Source organism: Saccopteryx leptura, chromosome 6, assembly GCF_036850995.1.
Source record: "Saccopteryx leptura isolate mSacLep1 chromosome 6, mSacLep1_pri_phased_curated, whole genome shotgun sequence".
Lineage (NCBI taxonomy): Eukaryota > Metazoa > Chordata > Mammalia > Chiroptera > Emballonuridae > Saccopteryx > Saccopteryx leptura.
The window spans coordinates 3,970,653-3,991,482 of record NC_089508.1 but is presented as its reverse complement, the minus strand read 5'-3'; the positions used below and the strand labels follow the sequence as shown (position 1 = coordinate 3,991,482).

At 53.0% G+C, this 20,830-nt stretch overlaps 1 protein-coding gene across 5 annotated transcripts in view; it reads left to right on the top strand.

Annotated features, from left to right (window-relative positions):
* PPP2R5C (protein phosphatase 2 regulatory subunit B'gamma) overlaps window positions 1–20,830 on the top strand; it is a 162,051-nt gene that overhangs the window by 119,570 nt on the left and 21,651 nt on the right. For all 5 annotated transcript variants that reach the window (XM_066388019.1, XM_066388017.1, XM_066388020.1 and 2 more), the window contains 4 exons: window positions 4,644–4,703; window positions 7,354–7,462; window positions 9,260–9,313; window positions 17,036–17,206. In XM_066388019.1, the coding sequence (XP_066244116.1) occupies window positions 4,644–4,703; window positions 7,354–7,462; window positions 9,260–9,313; window positions 17,036–17,206 (394 nt within the window). The remainder of the gene's footprint in view (window positions 1–4,643; window positions 4,704–7,353; window positions 7,463–9,259; window positions 9,314–17,035; window positions 17,207–20,830) is intronic.

Here is a 20,830-nt window from a genome sequence, read left to right as displayed (position 1 = left end):
TTCACCAGTGGCCAAGGAGCCGTAAGGGCTATTTGTCAGCAGTCAGCTGGTCGTGTCCACACCTGCACCCCTGTACTGGGCTGGGCCGGGCCGGGATGGCCCGTCCCCCAGCCCCACCCCCAGCCCACTGCCATGGCCTCTCCACACCCTCCTTTGTTTGGATTGGACTGAAACTGGGGGTCCCTTCTGACATGCGGTGGGGTGGTCTGTCCAAGGCGACTGTCGCTTCCCGCGCTCCCTTCCTCCTTCTCCATTGCATCTCGGCAGCAGGAGGGGCGGAGTGATCTGTGGGGCTTCTCAGGTCGGAGGAACACAGAGAGGTTTGTAGACTCCCCTGTGCAGCCAGGGGAGACGCAGCCGGCTGGGGGCAGCACGTGGAGGCCAGGCAGCTCTCAGGTCACAGCCGCCCCTCGGCGTGCGGGACCACGGAAACGGAAACGAGTCAGGCTGGGAAGCTAGTCCCGGGAGTTGACGTGGAGGAGGGCGTGGCCCCCCGCAGCTCATGAGAGAATGTTCCATAATGTTCCGGGGGCAGTGTTCACCATGACCCCTCCCCATCCCAGCTCAGCACCCCTCCAGCTTTGCTGCTGCCCTGGTCGCAGGCTGCCCGCTGCCCGTGGGTAGGCAGGTGCCAAGTCCCGGGTGGCCCCCAGCCCCAGGGGCGCGGCCTCCTCACGCCTCATGACGCGCCTCCCTGCGCGGCCGCCGCTCCTTCCGCACCAGCGCTCGGTGGCCTGGCTCGGTCCTCCTGTGGTGCTCTTCCCCCCGCCCCCTCCTCAGCCTCCCAGGCTTCTGGAGACTCCTCACCAGGAGAGCCTCCCTGGCCCCGGGGCGGCCGGTCTCCGGTGCAGCCGTGTGGCACCAAATAAATGTTGGTGGGTGAAACAGTGCATGTAGATTTCTGTCTGTCCCTGGGAGGCTTGCCCTGAGACCCCTGTTTCCAGGATGGCTCGGGGCAGGGACAGGTCCTAGTGGCGAGAGGCGTAGCGTTCAGGCCCCTTTGTAAGACAGTCTGGCTACAGCCCCGGAGTGAGAGTAATGGCCCCGGCCATCGCTGCAGAAGGCAATCTAGAGGCCTCGGCTGGAGCCACAGAGGCCAGGTGGTCCCCTTAAGTGCCGCGTCCGAGCGAGGGAGAGGAAGAGGGCCGAGGCAGAGGGGTAGGTGGGAAAGATGGCCCCACGGCCGAGACCAGCAGCCTCTCCAGGGCTCTGTCACCAGTCCCCTCATCCTTCACCACCCCGGCCCTGACACACAGCCCCGTCCTGGAAGCCTCCCTGTCCTGTGCTCTCCCTAATCTTCACATTCAATGTGGCACTCCCGAATCAGACCCTTCCGTGGAACTGGGGCTTCCTGTGGAGCTGCTTCCAAGTCGCTGTGTCCATCTCGGTAGCAGCCCAGGCCTCCCGGGACACGTGGGGCACGCCACGCACTCAGACGATGACGTCCTGCCTCTGCGTGTCCCTGGTTCATGTCCTCAGTGCTACACCTCCTTGTTAACAGGGCCATTGCTTGGCTGATGTGCTTATCTATCAAAACATAATATGCATTATTTAAATAAAAAAGAGGTACAATTCCAGTCTTTAAAGATAAATAGCTCTGGTTAGATAGCTTGGTTGGTTAGAGCGTCATCCCAAAGCACAGAGGTTGCTGGTTCGATCCCCGATCAAGGCACATACAGGAACAGATTGAAGTTTCTCTCTCTCTCTCTCTCTCTCTCTCTCTCTCTCTCCCATCCTCTCTCATTACAATCAATGAATGAATATATATATATATATTATTAAAATAAGTAAATAAATTCCCAGTCTTAGGGCCTAAAATTAAAGCTCCTCCCAAAGTAGTTTTTTGTCCTTAAACAGGTTTTGTTCAGATAACAGAATCACAAATGAAGAACCACATTAAAGCAGAAAATGTCTTGTACCTATAGAACCATTGTTTAGGAACTGAAATACTTAAATGGGCTATTATTGAAAAGTTACTCCACATGGTTTAGTTCAGTTCTTACTAAATGCTCAGTGCAAATGTGGTATTTTTCTTCTGTTTCTCAGTAATATTTTCTATAATTACCGTCTTGATACCTACAACCAGAAATAAGCATATCATGAAGATCTCATAATTGTTTGGGTCTCCACCCTCAACACCACTTCCTCCTTGTTTCATGTGAGAAAACGATTAAGGAGAATGACCTTGAGAGAGAGACTCAGGTCACCCAGGTTCACAGTACAGCTGTTAAAAGGAAAAGAATGGTTCAAACATATTTGCTTCAACTTAACTGAAAATGTTAGTGTAAAATTCCTACTTCTACAGTTTCTCATTCTAATCAGCATTTTTAAGATGTGGTTTAAGAGAACTCTAGATAACCTCCTGTCTTGGCAGACAGTGGACCCCGAAGGTCAGGTTGAGCCGGGCTTCAGGCCCTTGCTGCTAACAAAGCACCCCACGTCTGAATGGCTGAGAACCACAGAGCGCCCCACATCTGAATGGCTGAGAACCACAGTGTATTCTTTCTCACGATTCTGTGATCTACACTGGGTTCCACGCCTGGTTCTGCTGCACGCGGTGTCCGCCAGGGCCTGGGAGCTGCAGGGATGGCTGCTAGGATGGCCGCAGCGGCTCCCAGGCCTCCAGGGCGTGGCCGGAAGTGCCTGGACTTCCACCCTGTGGATTGGTCCCAGCAGCTCAGGACAGGACAGGACAGGACAGCCTAGACTCAGGGCAGGAAGTGGAGCCGCCTCTTCCTGGGAGTAGAGGAAGGACACACCCAGCAGGAAGGAGAGGAATCCAGGGTGCCTTTTGGAGACCACCTATGCCGAGCAGTTTTTAGAGAGTCCCTATTTCTGTTTCTGCTGAAAGGGCGACCGACCCTCTGGCCTGCTCTGCGCGGACCTCTCTGCCTTCCCTCCCATGTGACACCCTGTGTTTTTGTCTCCCGCTCGAAAAGTAAGGAGAAAAACTATACTCTTTTCTCTTGTTTATACCTTTTTCAAACTGGGTTAAAATAATTAGAAATTAAGAACTTACCGGTAAGAAAATAGTAATGTCGACTTAGGAAAATAAAATGGCTTATAGCTAAAAAGCTGTCCTTATTTAAACAGGAAGGGCTGGTGGAGCCAGATCAGAAGCAGGACTGGGGAAGCGGTGGTCAGGCTCCTCGGTGTCTTGGGCCGGTGCCCCCCCCCCCCAGGTTTATATCTCAGGAGCCAGGTCCCCCGCCTCAGGCCCTTGTCTCGGGCTGGGGGCTCCCCGCAGGTGGAAAGGAATTTATCCGAAACTGCTTGGTTGCACCATGTGCAGAGCTGTAGCTTTGTACGTTTTAACTGTTTAAAGTATGTCGAACAAGCAAAGCAGAGGGGAGCCTTCACGTTGAGTTAAAGCACTTCTGTGTAGACGGCAGATGACCGCGGAGGCAGTGGCCTGGCGTGGAGTCACGCTCAGGCTCAGCAGGTGTGGCAGGGACAGTGGTGGCAGCACAGGGACACGTCTCTTGGTGGCTTGGACACTTTCATACCACCTTATTTTCCCCCCAGGCTGCCACATTTCGTCCCACCGCTTCCCTGCCGGTCTGCGTGCCGCTACCAGATACATTAGCGGGGCATTGTGTTTCACTGACCCTGACACTTGTGGGCTCAGCTCTGAGGGTCAGAACTGGCCTCCAGCCTGCACGGGCCACCCTGCCCACCTTCCCACGGCTGCCTGCCACCTGCTCCACGTCACAGACCTTTGTTCTGGCCGAATGAGCTCTCTCCCCGCTCCGCACCCCCATTTTTAGTAGTCCGTGGGAACCATTCCTTGGACGCAGTTCCGGCACCAACCAGCCCCTTGGTAGACTGGCCGTCCAAGAATATACAGGTCGATGTGTCAGGCCTGTCCTGCAGGATTATTCTACATACTGTGGGGCGTTTGACCATCTGTTTCTAAACAAGGACAGTGAAATTTGAGCCAAAGTCTTTATAAATCATAAACTCCTATTTGGCTTGGAGCTGTCTCTATACTCAGCATTTTCTGATGGGCAGGAACTGCTCTCAGAGACCTCACTTCAGCTGAATCGGCCGTGTGTCGGTTAGACAAACCGTAGGTGGGCGAGTGTGAGGCAGGGTGTGAGGTTGTTTCTGAGCATGAAGCGGAAGTGGAAGGCGTCCACTGAGGTCGAAATGAAGAAGGAAAGAATGAAGATGGATTAATGGGTGGCCACGGGGGGCGGGGGGTAGACGATGGACCCGATAAAGCAAACAGCTCACTGTTTGTTGTTGAATCTGAGTGGTAGAAACACGGGCTCACTGTAAAATTCTTCCAACATTTTGTTTTAAAACTTTCTCTTTCTTTTATTTAATTTATTGTGTTTACATGGATTCTAGTGTTGTCCAATTGCATCCCCTCCGTGTTTTAAAACTTTCTAGACAAAACATTGGGGAGATTTTTGTGCAGGCTTTGCTCTCTGTTTTCTGGGCATCCCCCCCCCCCCCCCCAGGCTGTGAGGAGTTTAACAAGGAGCAGTGCCGCGGGACGGTTTTCTCACCATCGGTGTGCTTACAGTTGCCCGGCTGTGTGGTTTTCTTCCTAAAAGCATTGTTTTCTTGTTCAGAGGATTTTAAGTGTTTTCAAGCTGTTATTTCACTAATTCTAAACGACAAATTGCTTTTCCCAGGTTTATTTATGAAACAGAGCATCACAATGGCATAGCAGAATTACTGGAAATACTGGGAAGGTAAGTCGTCTCTGTGTTATCAGCAGCGATTGACTCTCGGTGGCATTTATACCAGAATGACCCCCGTTCCTGGAGTTGCACTGCCTCCCCCCCAGAGCCGGGCGATCTCAGCCGTTCTCCGGAAGATCTTACTGAGAGCTCACCTGATGGTAGTAGGGTCAGTGAGCTCTTGGATAAGAGTGCAGCCGGTGCGAATGTCTTCCAAAGCCGGGCGATCTCAGCCGTTCTCCGGGAGATCTTACTGAGAGCTCACCTGATGGTAGTAGGGTCAGTGAGCTCTTGGATAAGAGTGCAGCCGGTGCGAATGTCTTCCAAAGCCGGGCGATCTCAGCCGTTCTCCGGGAGATCTTACTGAGAGCTCACCTGATGGTAGTAGGGTCAGTGAGCTCTTGGATAAGAGTGCAGCCGGTGCGAATGTCTTCCGTTCCTGTGGTCCCGTCTGTACACTCCCTCTCGTGTGCCTCAGGAGCATTACTGTGGAAACACAAGTTCAGTTATACCCTCCCGAGCAGTCCCAAAGGTAGTCACATTAGGAAGGTTTATGTTTGACCCTCAGAAGAATACATCATTTATTTTATGTTTGGGAAATTGAGTAAATGCTAATATTTCAGATCACTTGATTTAAAAAAATTTTATAGGTATACTTATAATTCACATTTCAAAACTTTTATCTTAATCCAAGTAAAGTTCTTGCCTGCTATCATTTTTCTAAATTGATAACTACAGATTTTATGTCAGGCCTCCTAACCCAGTTTTCCTAAGTCCTCAGGGTTCTGTGGCCAAATACGCTTGACAACAAGGGCTGTTTGTCCAGCTCCTTTCACAGGGATTCCATGCACATTAGCAGCTAAAGGTTTGAGGATCCCACAATGAGGAAAAAGAAACCTGTGCACTTTTTTTTTTTCTAAAATGAGAAGCAGGGAGGCAGAGAGATAGACTCCCACATGCGCCCGACCGGGATCCACCCAGCATGCCCACCAGGGGGCGATGCTCTGCCCATTTGGGGCGTCACTCTGTTGCAACCAGATCCATTCTAGCACCTGAGGCAGAGGCCACAGAGCCATCCTCAGCGCCCGGGCCAACTTTGCTCCAATGGAGCCTCGGCTGTGGGAGGGGAAGAGAGAGACAGAGAGGAAGGAGAGGGGGAGGGGTGGAGAAGCAGATGGGCGCTTCTCCTATGTGCCCTGGCCGGGAATCGAACCCGGGACTCCTGCACGCCAGGCCGACGCTCTACCACTGAGCCAACCGGCCAGGGCCTGTGCACTTTTGTTGAATGAATCTGAAAGCTCAGTGAATGCAGGAAGCTTTTCTTAAGGAGCATGGTGGTCGTCCTGCCGAGCTGTGCCCTGCAGTTCTGAGGAAAGCTAGCCTTGCTGCTTTTTGTCTGTGTCCTTATCTCTGCAACAAGAGGATAAGTATGTCCTCCTGCCAGGTTGTCGCAGGCGTGGCGAGCTGTGGGGAGCGTCCAGCACAGCCACAGCGCCCACACAGGGCCTCTGCCTCCTCCCACAACCACCATGAGGCTTGAACACTTCATCCTTCCAGAACAGGGATCTGATCTGGACAGTTTCCCCCATATGAATGAGCATGTCATCCTTGATGGCCTCCTCAGGCGAACGCTGCCAGCCACGCCCGTGTCCTCGAGATTCGTGAATGATGGGGGAACAATTTAGAAAACTCTTTAACTGCTTCTGCAGCTCTCAGTGACATTTATCTGCCACCTGCCTGATTATAAAACCAAATGGAGAAACTACTTGGTGTTAGAGACAGAAAGTTTGGTTTGTAGGGTAAGAGTAAGAGCCCCTTTCTTTGCAGAAGGGAACAGGTGTCTTGCTGATTTTTAATCAAAGCCGTTCTGTGCACTCAGACTCTGTTCTGCCAGCATTAGAATAATGAGCCAGAATTTTTCCTGGAAAGTGACTCCTAAATATGGGTGAAGGCCAGGGGAAGGTGCTGGGTGTGGGTGCACTGGAATGGGGAGGTACCCGAGCTCCCCGTGTTTGTGGTGTAAGGATGGAGGTTTTGCCACTGGAGACTCCTGTGTAAAGCCATAACTTTAAAATTATCTTGTAATTACAAAGATAAAATTGACTGTGCCTCCTTGAAGGTTTTTAATTTCTTGATACCCTCCATTTGCTTGCTGGTTTTCACAACGAAAACAAAGGTGGAGAAACAGCAAGATACTTTTTTTATATAAACTTTTCTCTTTTTGTGTATTTTTCCAAAGTAAGGGGGGGAAGAGGGGGTGGAAGCAGACGGACAGACTCCCACATGCACCCGACCGGGATCCACCTGGCACGCCCACCAGGGGGCGATGCTCTACCCATCTGGGGCATTGCTCTGTTGCTACCGGAGCCATTCTAGCACCTGAGGCAGAGGCCACAGAGCCATCCTCAGCGCCCGGGCCAACTTTGCTCCAATGGAGCCTTGGCTGAGGGAGGGGGAGAGAGAGATTGAGAGAAGGGAGGGGGAGGGGTGGAGAAGCAGATGGGCGCTTCTCCTGTGTGCCCTGGCCAGGAATCGAACCCGGGACTTCCACACGCCAGTCCGACACTCTACCACTGAGCAAACTGGCCAGGGCGCAAGATACTTTTTTTAAAGTCTGGAATTCATAGATACTCAAATGACATGATGAATTCTGTCTTCACAGTATAATTAATGGATTTGCCTTACCACTAAAAGAAGAGCACAAGATTTTCTTACTGAAGGTGTTACTACCTTTGCACAAAGTGAAATCTCTGAGTGTCTACCACCCCCAGGTAAGGTGCTCAGCAGTGAAGGGGCTCGTTAGCACGCCATCCTCCCTGCGTGTCACTGGCCAGGGACACTGGTTCGGTCTGTTAGCTGGAGGCTTCCTCCCTCTGTCACAGTGCTGACTTACGAGCCCAGGCTCTGGCGAGAAAGTCAGAGAACCCCCAGCAGTGGAGCATTTCCAGATGAGCGTTAAGCATGGAGAGAGGAGTGACCAGCTTGATGGGAAGAGTCAGGAGGACCCCTCAGAGGGATGTTGTCTGTTTAACATCTAGTTTCTTCAACAGAAAGCCTGCCTATCTGTGGCCAATGAAAAGGATTGTTTTGAAACTATGGATTTTTAGAACTTAGTGAAAAATCTAGTTGCAATCATACTGAAAAGTTGGTCCAACGTCGTTACTAACCACAGCTTGTCCAGGAGATCTGTTTTCTCCTTCACCCCGGTTCTGAGTTCTGGGGAGACAGCCCTCGGCCAGGCCGACGGCAGCACGCTGAGATTTGGGGGCTCCCACCTTCAGCCACCGCCCACGTGTTGGCTCCTTGCAGCCACTGCTCCAGCACCCAGGGAGCTCTGCTCTGCAGGCCTCGCTTTGGGGTCCACAGCAGAGGGTAAACTAGGGCAGGCACAGCTGGCCCTTGAACAATGCGGGTTTGAACTATGTGGGCCCACTCAGTGTGGATTTTTTTCAGTTGACCCACACAGTTCAGACCCGTGTTGCTCGCGGGTCAACTGGTGGTTGGGAGTCCGTGTGTGCATGGGGCCTGCTTGAGTTACATGTGGATTGTCGGCTGCGTAGGCATAGGCCCTTTACCCCTGCCCTGTTCACGAGTCCCCTGTATATTCTTTAGGTGGTTTTAATGACATTGGCTTCCTGGGAAATATTTTGCTTAGAGTTTTTTCTCTGATTTTATTAACTAGTAAGATACTTGCATTCTTCCTGGTTGGTATTATATTAATTGTTCTGTATTAGAAATTAATAGTTCAGAGATTTGAGGTGGACCCAGAATTTAATTTGTTTTTTTCCAGCTGTCAGATTACTTGTTCATGTGTTTAAAAAAAGAAAAAAGAAAAATCCCAGTCAAACCTGGGCCGACATCTTGGTGTTAGCACAAAAGACAGTTCCCTGATTCTTTAGCTTTCTTTATTTTATTTATTTATTTATTTATTTATTTATTTATTTATTTTTGTATTTTTCTGAAGCTAGAAACGGGGAGAGACAGCCAGACAGACTCCCGCATGCGCCCAACCGGGATCCACCTGGCACGCCCACCAGGGGGCGACGCTTTGCCCACCAGGGGGCGATGCTCTGCCCCTCCGGGCCGTTGCTTTATTGCGACCAGAGCCACTCTAGCATCTGGGGCAGAGGCCAAGGAGCCATCCCCAGCGCCCTGGCCATCTTTGCTCCAATGGAGCCTCGGCTGCGGGAGGGGAAGAGAGAGACAGAGAGGAAGGGGGGGGGAGGGGTGGAGAAGCAGATGTGCGCCTCTCCTGTGTGCCCTGGCTGGGAATCGAACCCGGGACTTCTGCACGCCAGGCCAACGCTCTACCACTGAGCCAACCGGCCAGGGCCTGATTCTTTAGCTTTCCGTGTGCTCTCCGCAGTCAGCGAGGGAGAAGGGTCCCCCCTGCCTGTGGTGGGGCCTGCTGCGAGAGCACGCTGGGGCTGGGGACATCCCCTGGCAGCCCCCAGGCGCCAGGCCCTGCACAGGCAGAGGAAGGTGCTGACCGGTGATGCTGGGGTCCCAGAGGCGCCAGCGTCTCCACCTGAAAACAGAGCGTTGATGCTTTTCTCCTTTCTTGTCAGCTGGCGTACTGTGTCGTGCAGTTTCTGGAGAAGGACAGCACCCTCACGGAACCAGTAAGTGCTCCCATGCCGCCCGTCGCTGACTGCCCACAGGGGGCGCTGTGCTCAGCGTGGGCACCACTGTCTGCCGAGCACAGCGCTGGTCGGCTCTCTCCTCTGAAGTCCCCGTCCTGAAGGGCACTCTGAGTTCACTGGGTCTTACAGGTTCTCCGGGTATAGTCCTGTTAGTGACAGGTCCCTTGGTTACAGTGAGGACTGATGTCATGATGTCACCCTGCTCCTTGTCATACTTGGAACACAGAGCGCTGGGCAGTTGTGGCCACTGGGCCATGCGCAGTCCAACACTTCCCTTCCCTCGGCGTAGCAGCACCTGTAACTGACTGCCGTCGGAGGGACTGTAGTGAGGGTCAGAGGCTGTTGTACGTTCTTCCCACAGTAGAGTGAGCCTGTTTTCTGATCATTGCATCATAAGTGAATGTTACATTGCTGCCATCCAGTGTTTAGATTCCTCAATTTCTTGGCATTTTGTCATTATTAAAAATACAAAAGCTGTTGTCACCGAGGTTAACTAAGCCGGGTGTGTCAGGTGCCAGGAAAGCATCTGACACTGCTTTTTCTAATGGCTTTATTGAGATGTAATTCACCTACCACACAGCTCACCCATTCAATACATACAATTCAATGGTGTTTGCTGTACTGTGTTACTACCTCTTGAAATTCAGGTAAAATAGACACAACAAACTTTGCCGTCCTAGGTGTGCAGCTCATTGGCATTCATGACATTCACAAAGTTGTGCAACTGTTACCAAAGTTTCCAAACCATTGTCATCACCCCAAACAGAAACTCTGTGCCCCCAGAACATCAGCTCCCCGTTCTCCTCCTCAACCCCGGGCCACTTCTGTTCTCCTTTCTGTCTGTGAATTTCCTCCGGGGACCGCGTACAAGTGGAATCATACAGGATCTGTCCTGTAGCTGGCTGGTTCCCTCAGTGTCATGGCGTCAGAGCCCATCTGTGCTGTGGCAGGTGTCAGAATTTCATTCCTCCTTATAGCTGCATAGTGTTCCATTGTATGGAGGGACAGGGTCTGGTCTATCATTTATATGTCCATGGACACTTGAGTTTCCTTATTTGACTACTGTGAATAATAGTGCTGTGAACATAGGCACACAAATAACTCTTCAAGTGCCTGCTCTCAGTTCCCTTGGGTGTGCGCCCAGAAGTGGGATTGCTGGATCACACGCTGACTTTGGGTTTAGCTTTTTGAGGAACTACCAAACTGTGTTTCCCCCAGTGGCTGCACCATGTTACATCCCTGTCAACAGTGCACAGGGCTCCAGTTTCTCCACTTCCTCACCAATACTTGTTATTGTCTATTTTTTTTATTCTAGCCATCCTAGTAGGTGTGAAGAGGTGTCTCATTGTGGTGTGGGTTTTTTTTTCTTATTTAGTGAGAGGAGGGGAGGCAGAGGCAGACTCAGGCATGTGCCCCAACCAGGATCCACCCAGCAAGCTCACTGGGGGGCAGTGCTCTGCCCATCTTGGCATTGCTTCGTTGCTCAGCAACCAAGCTCTTCTTAGCGCCTGAGGTGGAAAGCATGGAGCCATCCTTAGCACAGGGGGCCAATTCCCTCCAATCTAGCCATGGCTACAGGAAAGGAAGAAAGAGATAGAGAGAAGCGAGAGGGGGAGAGAGATAGAGAGAAGCAAGAGGGGGAGGAATGGAGAAGCAGATGGGTGCTTCTCCTGTGTGCCCTGACCAAGAATCAAACCCGGGACTTCCACATGCCAGGCCGATGCTTTACCACTGAGCCAACCATCCAGGGCCTCATTGTAGTTTTGATTTGCATTTCCCTGGACGCCTTTCACATACATGTTGGCCATTTGTGTATCTTTGGAGACATATCTTTAAATGTATTGCCCCTTGTCATGTTGTTTTTTAGTATTAACAAAGTAAAAAAGTATTAGGAGCCAGAATAAAAGTTTGAGTACTCTTTAAAAGTTACTGTTGGAACAGAACAGATAAATACTGTGATTCCTGAGTCTCTTCTGTCCCTTCAGCAGTCTTTCAGTTTTCTTGTGAAAACACATCAAGTCATCCTGATACTGTATTCCTGAGTGAGGTTGACTTCTGATCTCGGCTTCCTTTTAAGCTTCTGAATCCTGTGTAGACACCCTCGTCTCACCCACAAGTTCAGGAACAGCCCTGCCCTTGTCCCTCAGCAGCTGCCTGCAGGGGTGGTGGGGCAGCCCGTCACAGTGGCGTGTCCCTGCACTGTCCTCCCAGGTCTCTCATCTCCGCCTCAGCCCTGAGACTCTGAAAGCCCCCAGGGAAGTGCACGCACCTTACCAGACTTCGTAGCAAACAAAGTCTCGACTCCAGTTTGGAGTAAGAACCAGTTATTTTCACCCTCTTTAACCGAAGACACGTTTAGGTAGGGAAAGAAAAATAAGATGGCACGAGTAATTTCTTTAAAGCCTTAATATCTTTCTCCAGTGCTGACACATCCTAATGTGAAGTCTTCTGTTTGAAGGGTGAAGGTTTTTACTGGGCACAGTGAAGAAATTCTAACACACACACCCCCACCCTTTTTCTACTTCAAAAGTAAAAAGGCAAAGAAAAATATGGAAGGGAAGGAAGAATAGGCAGTTTCCCTTTCTGCTTCCTTCCTGCACATTGACGGTGGGCTCCGGTTTCCACCGCCGGGCCCCGCCTGCCCAGGGCGGTGCCGGGGCCCCGCCCCCCCCCCGCACTCCCCCCCGCCCCCCCCCCCGCACTCCCCCCGCCCCCCCCACCCCCACCCCCACCCCCGCCGCCGCCGTCCCTCAGAGCCAGTTCTCGCCCTGCTCGGGTAGACCCACTGAGCAGCTCCAGCTCTTCTCTCACACCTACAAGGAGTATGTGAGCTGATGAGGTTTATAAATGTTTTTAATTCCCACTAAGGAAACGACATCGCTTTGCAGCAGGGAGAGCTTCTCCTTGCAGTTGTCTAAAGGGAGGCGAGAGGTGGTATGCTGGCCTGGGCTGGGTCCTGTCCTCACGGGAAGTGCACAGAAGACTCAGACGTGGCTGGAGCACGGAGACACCCAGTCCCCAGTATTTCCACTCAGGGTCACTTCGTGTCTTCATTTCCTGCAGCACAGATAATATAGCAAGTCGTGCTCTGTGACCTTAGAAAGCAGATATAACTTTCCGCACGATAAAAATGTTCAAGCCTCCACCTTGAAAAAATTTTTTGGGAATGCATGTATTATGAAAAAGGCCATTCTGTCTTACTTGAGCATCAAAACCTTATCAATAGTTGAGATGAGGGTGTAGCCCTGACCAGATAGCTCAGGAGCTGGAGTGTCATCCTAAGGAGCAGAGGTTGCCAGTTCAGTCCCCGCTCAGGGCACATGCAGGAATGAATCAGTGTTTCTCTCTCTGTCACTCACTCTCCCTCCCTCTGTATCTTTCTCTTTCTTTCTCACGCCTTCCCTCCCTCTCTCCCTAACTAGATCCCTCCCTCCCTCCCCCTCTCTCTCTGAGATCACTAAATAAAATTTTAAATTAAGAAAAGGTGAAGGAAGGTGTAGACCTTGTAAAGGTGTGTGTCTGCTCGGCAGCCATGAGTGACACTTGGTGCACACATGCCCACACCCACGGCACTCCTAGTCAGTGCGTGTCCAGACTCTAGAATTCTTAAAGTACAGTCTGTTTAGCCTGACCAGATGGTGGCACAGTGGATAGAGCATCAGACTTGGATGCAGAGCACCCATGTTCAAAACCCTGAGGTTGCCAGCTTGAACGCAGGGTCTCTGGCTTGAGTATGGGGTCATAGACATGACCCCATGATCACTGGCTTAAAGCCCAAGGTTGCTGGCTTGAGCCCAAGGTCGCTGACTTGAGCAAGGGGTCACTTGCTCTGCTGTAGCCGCCCCACCCTGGTCAAGGCACATATGAGAAAGCAATCAATGAACAACTAAGGTGCCGCAATGAAGAATTGATGCTTCTCATCTCTTCTTTTCTGTCTGTCTGTCCTTGTCTGTACCTGTCTCTGTCACAGAAAAAAAAAGTACAGTCTGTTTAAAAGACACTTGTTGCCCCTGTTTGTAATCTGTGATCAGTTTTTTTTATTTGCAAACTGTATATAGTGCTTAAAAGTGTTCTGAGCACATCAAACACATGTACTATTGTAAGAACAGAAGCTCATCGGATGGTGATGGAAGTAAAACAGTTCTTGTTGCCCACCCGTCTCTCCAGGCTACTTCACGGCCTGGTGCAAACTCTCTCCATCTTTGGTGTGCCAGACCAGGAGGGACACTCTCCAGGGTGCCAGGCAGGGGCCACTGGCACACACCCCGGGCTCGTGCATCCTCTCCAGAATGGGCAGCCCATTGAGTTTGCAAAGGAAGGCCTCATTCTTGAGGTGCTCCCAGCAGTGAGCAGCCATTGTTGCCCGGGATTAGCATTCCTAGAACAGACACCATCTTCTGCAAAATGCTGTCACACTCTGAAACAGTTGGTAATTGACCTGATCATAGGTTGTTCCAAGTAGCGTGAGAAGTAAGTCCCAGGTGACTCTGACTCCAGAAATGCTCTCCCGCGACACTGAGTAGCCACGCCAGCGTCCTGCAGGTCAGGCTGCGTTCCACCTGCAGCATTCCACTTGTCACGTGACGAGGGGTCTGCAGTGATTTGCATCTCCTGGATTCTTTTTTTATTTTTAACTTTTCCATTGATTGTTGAGGGAGAGAGAAAAAGAGAGGAAAGGAGAGGGCAGAGAGGGGGGGAGAAGGGGCAGAGAGAGAGAAGCATCAACTTGTTTCTATTTAGTTGTGTGCTCATTGCTGCTCACACGTGCCCTGACCAGGGCTCGAACCCACAACCCAGGTACAGCAGGCCAGCTCTCTGTCCACTGAGTCACCCAGCCTGGGCCACATCTCCTGTATTCTTAACAGTGGTTCCAGTACATATGCAGAGCATAGTAGGTACTTGCTTGGTAAATGTCTGTTAAGTTATTTTGAGCAAAGAGTAGGAGGAAAATTATAAATGATGCATTTTTAAAATAATTCCTTTTAAAGACAATTGTCTTGTAAATTATGTCAGATCTCAAAACGAGAGAGGAGTACTTTCGTCTTTATAAATTTTGGAGTTTTACAAAGTGCCAGATTAAAAGTCATCCAGAAGCATCCAAACAGACTTGTGCTAAGTGGATGCCGCCAAAGGCCGCTGTGGGTCTGACCACAGCGATGACCGAAAGGCTGGCCTGTACAGCAGGGAGCTGTGTGGTCTTCGGGCCAGAAATGACCAGAGACGGAACCACCGCCAGTCTGCAGGAACCAACACTGCGGTGTCCGACGGTGTCCGCAGGAGCCGGCACTGTGGTGACTTCGCAGCGCTCCCGACGCTGGGCTGGACGGCAGTGTCAGCGGCTGAACAGCACTTTAAGGATTTTATTTATTAACTTTGGAGAGAGGAGCAAGAGACAAAGGGGGGAGGAGCAGGAAGCATCAACTCCCATATGTGCCTTGACCAGGCAAGCCCAGAGTCTCGAACTGGCGACCTCAGCATTTCGGGTCCACGTTTGATTACTGTGCCACCACAGGTCAGGCAAATAAATAATAGGATACAGTCATTCTAGGGCATGTGCCTATGTGTAAATGACAGCTCTGGATTGTGCTGTTTTAGATTTAAAATAACTAAAATCTGCACAGTCAAATTTGGTATTTTGGGTGGACATATATTTACTGGTACAGTTGTGATAGGAAATTTGGAAGCTCTAGGAATATGATAAAGAAAGGAAGGTCTAGCCCCTGGCCGGTTGGCTCAGCGGTAGAGCGTCGGCCTGGCGTGCGGGGACCCGGGTTCGATTCCCGGCCAGGGCACATAGGAGAAGCACCCATTTGCTTCTCCACCCCCCCCCCCTCCTTCCTCTCTGTCTCTCTCTTCCCCTTCCGCAGCCGAGGCTCCATTGGAGCAAGGATGGCCCGAGCGCTGGGGATGGCTCCTTGGCCTCTGCCCCAGGCGCTGGAGTGGCTCTGGTCGCGGCAAAGCGACGCCCAGGATGGGCAGAGCATCGCCCCCTGGTGGGCAGAGCGTCGCCCCTGGTGGGCGTGCCGCGTGGATCCCGGTCGGGCGCATGCGGGAGTCTGTCTGACTGTCTCTCCCCGTTTCCAGCTTCAGAAAAATACCAAAAAAAAAGAAAAAAAAAAGAAAGGAAGGTCTACCTCTCTGCCCTGGGCAAGGCACAGAACAACTGACACAAACCAGAAGCTGCTGCCATGGGGCTGAGCGCACCCCCCACTGAGGTCGGGGCTGAGCTAAGGCCCCGCGCCCTCCGCGCACCAGCAGTCCCCAGGCAGCTCTGGATTTCAGAATCAGGTCCTCGTAGCAGCCCCGGGCTGGGGGCAGTTATGCCCCTGGGCTGTTTTTATTTTTAATTTTTTATTTAGACAAATTTAACAGGGTGACATTGGTAAACCAGAGTACATAGATTTAGAGAAAACATCTCCACATCATTTGGACGGTCAATTATGCTCTATACCCATCACCCAAAGTCAGATCATCCTCTGTTACCTTATATTTTGTTTCTCTTTAAGCCCTTCCCCCACACACACCTGTGTGGGGTGTTTTTTTTTTTGTATTTTTCTGAAGTTGGAAATGGGGAGGCAGTCAGACAGACTCCCGCATGCGCCCGACTGGGATCCACCCAGCATGCCCACCAGGGGGCGATGCTCTGCCCATCTGGGGCGTCGCTCTGTTGCAACCAGAGCCATTCTAGTGCCTGAGGCAGAGGCCACAGAACCATCCTTAGCGCCTGGACCAACTTTTGCTCCAATGGAGCCTTGGCTGCGGGAGGGGAAGAGAGAGACAGAGAAGGAGAGGGGGAGGGGTGGAGAAGCAGATGGGCACCTCTCCTGTGTGCCCTGGCCGGGAATCAAACCCGGGACTCCTGAACGCCAGGCCGACGCTCTACCACTGAGCCAACCGGCCAGGGCCTGCCCCGGGGCTTTAATGAAGGCTCCGAGGCAGGGTGGTGACCAGTCCGAGGTCATGTGCACGTGGGCAGTGTGGGCCCCAGCCCCGGTTCCGCCACAGCCCCATGTTGCATGAGCTGAGAGCACCAGCTCATTTCGTGTCTTTGATATGTTTTAGCACCATTGAAAACACTGTGTATATACACACACAGTGTCTGTATGTTTGTGTATGAATGTGTATCAATGGCCAACTAAGTTCAGAAAAAAGTGAGTTCGGCCTGTGTGTGTGGTGCCAGCAGTCTTGGAGCTGGCCCCTCTGACACTAAACAGTGTGCAGCTCATGTGCTCTGTGCCTGTGTGTGTGGTGCCAGCAGTCTTGGAACTGGCCCCTCTGACACTAAACAGTGTGCAGCTCATGTGCTCTGTGCCAGTGTGTGTGGTGCCAGCAGTCTTGGAACTGGCCCCTCTGACACTAAACAGTGTGCAGCTCATGTGCTCTGTGCCTGCCGCTGGTCTGCTCTCTCGGAACTCTCCTAACCGCCTGCTTATTTCACTGTTTTAACGGAGCTGACTCTGACACTGGTTCATCAGACTGAGTGGGTCAGGAACATTAAAATTGTGGTTCTTAAGTGTATAAGATTAGACCCGTTTCTCTAATTACACAAAAAAAACCCAGGTAGTAACTGACTGAATACTGTTCCTTCTACAAGGAATAAAGCACCGCCTTACTGTGTTGCTTTGTGATGGGGACGCAAAAGCAGATGTGACCAGCGGACATCAGGGTGCACGACATCACACTGTGCTCTTTCCTCCACAGGTGGTAATGGCACTTCTCAAGTACTGGCCAAAGACTCACAGTCCAAAAGAAGTCATGTTCTTAAATGAGTTAGAAGAAATTTTAGACGTGATTGAACCATCAGAATTTGTCAAGATCATGGAGCCGCTCTTCCGACAGCTGGCCAAGTGCGTCTCCAGCCCGCACTTCCAGGTAGGGCGCGGGGTGGGGTGTGGGGCGCAGAGAGCAGTGAGCAGCTGCAGGGTGAGCTCCTGTGGGGGGGACCAGTGACAAGTTTCTGGGTGTGCTTCCCGTGTGATTTGAAAGTAAACCTCAAGGGTTTTTTTAACACAGTTTTTAAAAAAAATGTTATTTAGCCCTGGCCGGTTGGCTCAGCAGTAGAGCATCAGCCCAGCGTGTGGAAGTCCCGGGTTCAATTCCTGGTCAGAGCACACAGGAGAAGTGACCATCTGCTTCTCCCTCCCTCTCTCTCTCTCTCTCTCTCTCTCTCTCTCTCTGCCTTCTCTCCTCTCACTGAATAAATTTTTTTTAATTTTTTAAATATGTATTTATTAATTTTAGAAAGAGGAGACAAAAAAGGCGGATGGGAAAAGAGCAAGAAGCCTCAACTTTTAGTTGCTTCTCACATGTGCCTTGACCAGACAAGCCCTGGGTTTCAAACCAGTGACCTCGGCATTCCAGGTGGACGCTTTATCCACTGCGCCACCACAGGTCAGGCTAACCTTCAAGTTTTACTTTAATCACACTTCAAAATAAGATGCTATGTCTTTTTTTGAGAGAGAGAGAGAAGCATCAACTCCTTCTACTTAGTTGTGCCATTGATTGTTTCTCATATGTGCCCTGACCGGAGCTCAGACCAGTGACCCCGGGTTCAAGCCAGTACCCTCAGGATTGGCGACCCTAGGCTGAAATCGGCAACCTTGGGTCTGAGATGATGCTCCATCCACTGCGCCACCACCAGATGCTAAGACTTTAGTTCTGTAAATAACTTTAGTATTTTGTTCCCATCACTGAAAACAGTTCTCAGTAAGAGCAATTAAAATGGCTTCTCTCGGTAGATTCTCTTGGTCTTAATGTTCAGCATGCTCCAAAATGCATAAGACCCTATTTTCTACACCTGGCTGAGTAACCAGTGTTCAGAGACACCATGAGGATAGAACTTTCCGCCCTGCATTCTCTCCCTCTGTGCGTCTTTGTTTCTGCCGTCACATCACTTGTCTCCCTTTCCCCGGGGGGAAAACTTAGTGGTCCTGACCTGGGTCACGGGAATCTGTCAGGTCACTGTCCTCTCTCCTTTCCTGGTCTCCTCAAACCACGCACGACTCCGTCAGAGGCTGCCCCCCCTTCCTGTCGCCAGGCAGACAGTCACTGCTAACTCATCGGGAGCAAGGTGAAAACCTAGCACAGAATGAACGCGACCTCGTGGTCTCCGGGGAGTCAGTGACGCAGCAGAAGAGAGAGGATGTGTCAGCCCAGCCCCGCGTGGCGTTAGTGTGCGTGCTGCCCAGTCCCTCCCCTCGCCCTGCCCGCTCACTGCCCAGTCCCTCCCCTCGCCCTGCCCGCTCACTGCCCACAGCCCTCCCCTCGCCCTGCCCGCTCACTGCCCAGTCCCTCCCCTCGCCCTGCCCGCTCACTGCCCACAGCCCTCCCCTCGCCCTGCCCGCTCACTGCCCAGTCCCTCCCCTCGCCCTGCCCGCTCACTGCCCAGTCCCTCCCCTCGCCCTGCCCGCTCACTGCCCAGTCCCTCCCCTCGCCCTGCCCGCTCACTGCCCACGGCCCTCCCCTCGCCCTGCCCGCTCACTGCCCACGGCCCTCCCCTCGCCCTGCCCGCTCACTGCCCACGGCCCTCCCCTCGCCCTGCCCGCTCACTGCCCACGGCCCTCCCCTCGCCCTGCCCGCTCACTGCCCAGTCCCTCCCCTCGCCCTGCCCGCTCACTGCCCACAGCCCTCCCCTCGCCCTGCCCGCTCACTGCCCACGGCCCTCCCCTCGCCCTGCCCGCTCACTGCCCACGGCCCTCCCCTCGCCCTGCCCGCTCACTGCCCACGGCCCTCCCCTCGCCCTGCCCGCTCACTGCCCACGGCCCTCCCCTCGCCCTGCCCGCTCACTGCCCACGGCCCTCCCCTCGCCCTGCCCGCTCACTGCCCACGGCCCTCCCCTCGCCCTGCCCGCTCACTGCCCACGGCCCTCCCCTCGCCCTGCCCGCTCACTGCCCACGGCCCTCCCCTCGCCCTGCCCGCTCACTGCCCACGGCCCTCCCCTCGCCCTGCCCGCTCACTGCCCACGGCCCTCCCCTCGCCCTGCCCGCTCACTGCCCATGGCCCTCCCCTCGCCCTGCCCGCTCACTGCCCACGGCCCTCCCCTCGCCCTGCCCGCTCACTGCCCACGGCCCTCCCCTCGCCCTGCCCGCTCACTGCCCACGGCCCTCCCCTCGCCCTGCCCGCTCACTGCCCACGGCCCTCCCCTCGCCCTGCCCGCTCACTGCCCACGGCCCTCCCCTCGCCCTGCCCGCTCACTGCCCAGTCCCTCCCCTCGCCCTGCCCGCTCACTGCCCACGGCCCTCCCCTCGCCCTGCCCGCTCACTGCCCAGTCCCTCCCCTCGCCCTGCCCGCTCACTGCCCACGGCCCTCCCCTCGCCCTGCCCGCTCACTGCCCAGTCCCTCCCCTCGCCCTGCCCGCTCACTGCCCAGTCCCTCCCCTCGCCCTGCCCGCTCACTGCCCTCGGCCCTCCCCTCGCCCTGCCCGCTCACTGCCCAGTCCCTCCCCTCGCCCTGCCCGCTCACTGCCCTCGGCCCTCCGCCGGCACCCTCTCTGCCCTCAGGTCCCTCCTCAGGGACCGGCCCCACGACCCCGTTTCCCCACACGCACAGCACTCCCTGTCCCGTGCCCCACCTCTGCTCACCGCGCGACATGTCACTGCTCACGGACATGTCCCCCCTGGACTGTGAGCCCCACGAAGGCCAGGGTTTCTGTCTCACCTCACTCCCCGCTGAGCTGTGTGTGGATGGGTGGCAGGTGGCAGGAAGGGACGAGCTCTGTGTCCTCAGCATGTAGCCCAGCGTCTGGCATGAATGTTATCTTTTCCCATTGATTTGACAGAGGGGGGAAGGGAGACAGAGAGAAAGGAGCATCAACTCGCCGTTCCACTTAGTTCCATGTGGTTGTGCATCACTGTTCCTCACACGTGCCCTGACCGGGGATCGAACCCGTGACCTCGGTGCACCAGGACGATGCTTTGTCCACTGAGCCACCCGGCCGGGGCCTGGCATGAACATCTGTCGAGTTAGCGGTGTCAGCGTCCTGGTGCACGAGAGACCAGCTGCCTCTCTGCTGAAGACTCTTCGGGGTGACAGTTTAGGGTGGTGGTCGGCAACCTTTTCCACCTCATGGCACACACAGACCAATCACTGCACTTCTGAAGCACACCAAGAAATGTATTTTTTGCTGGTCTGACCAAAAAAAAAATAGGTATAGTTTTGATTGCTGTGCAAGAAAATAATAATAGTTAATACCTACCCTTTTTGCTCCAAAGTGATTTTTCTAAAAATCAGGTCCCTGTATTTGTGTATAAGGATTTCTGGTACCTAGAATTAACTAGTCAGACATAAACTTATGTGATGTGACCAATAAGATGCACCTGTGTTATGTACCTATGTATTTGTGCTTCAAGACAGGACAGTCTCATGGACGGCTGTCATTGTGTTGGCCATTGTCATTTCTTTATCTGACACTCTAAGGGGAAAAAGGTTAGTGCCTCTGACTAAATAGTCAGGAATTGCATGTTTGAAAAAATTCTTGAGGCACACCAGTTGGAAATC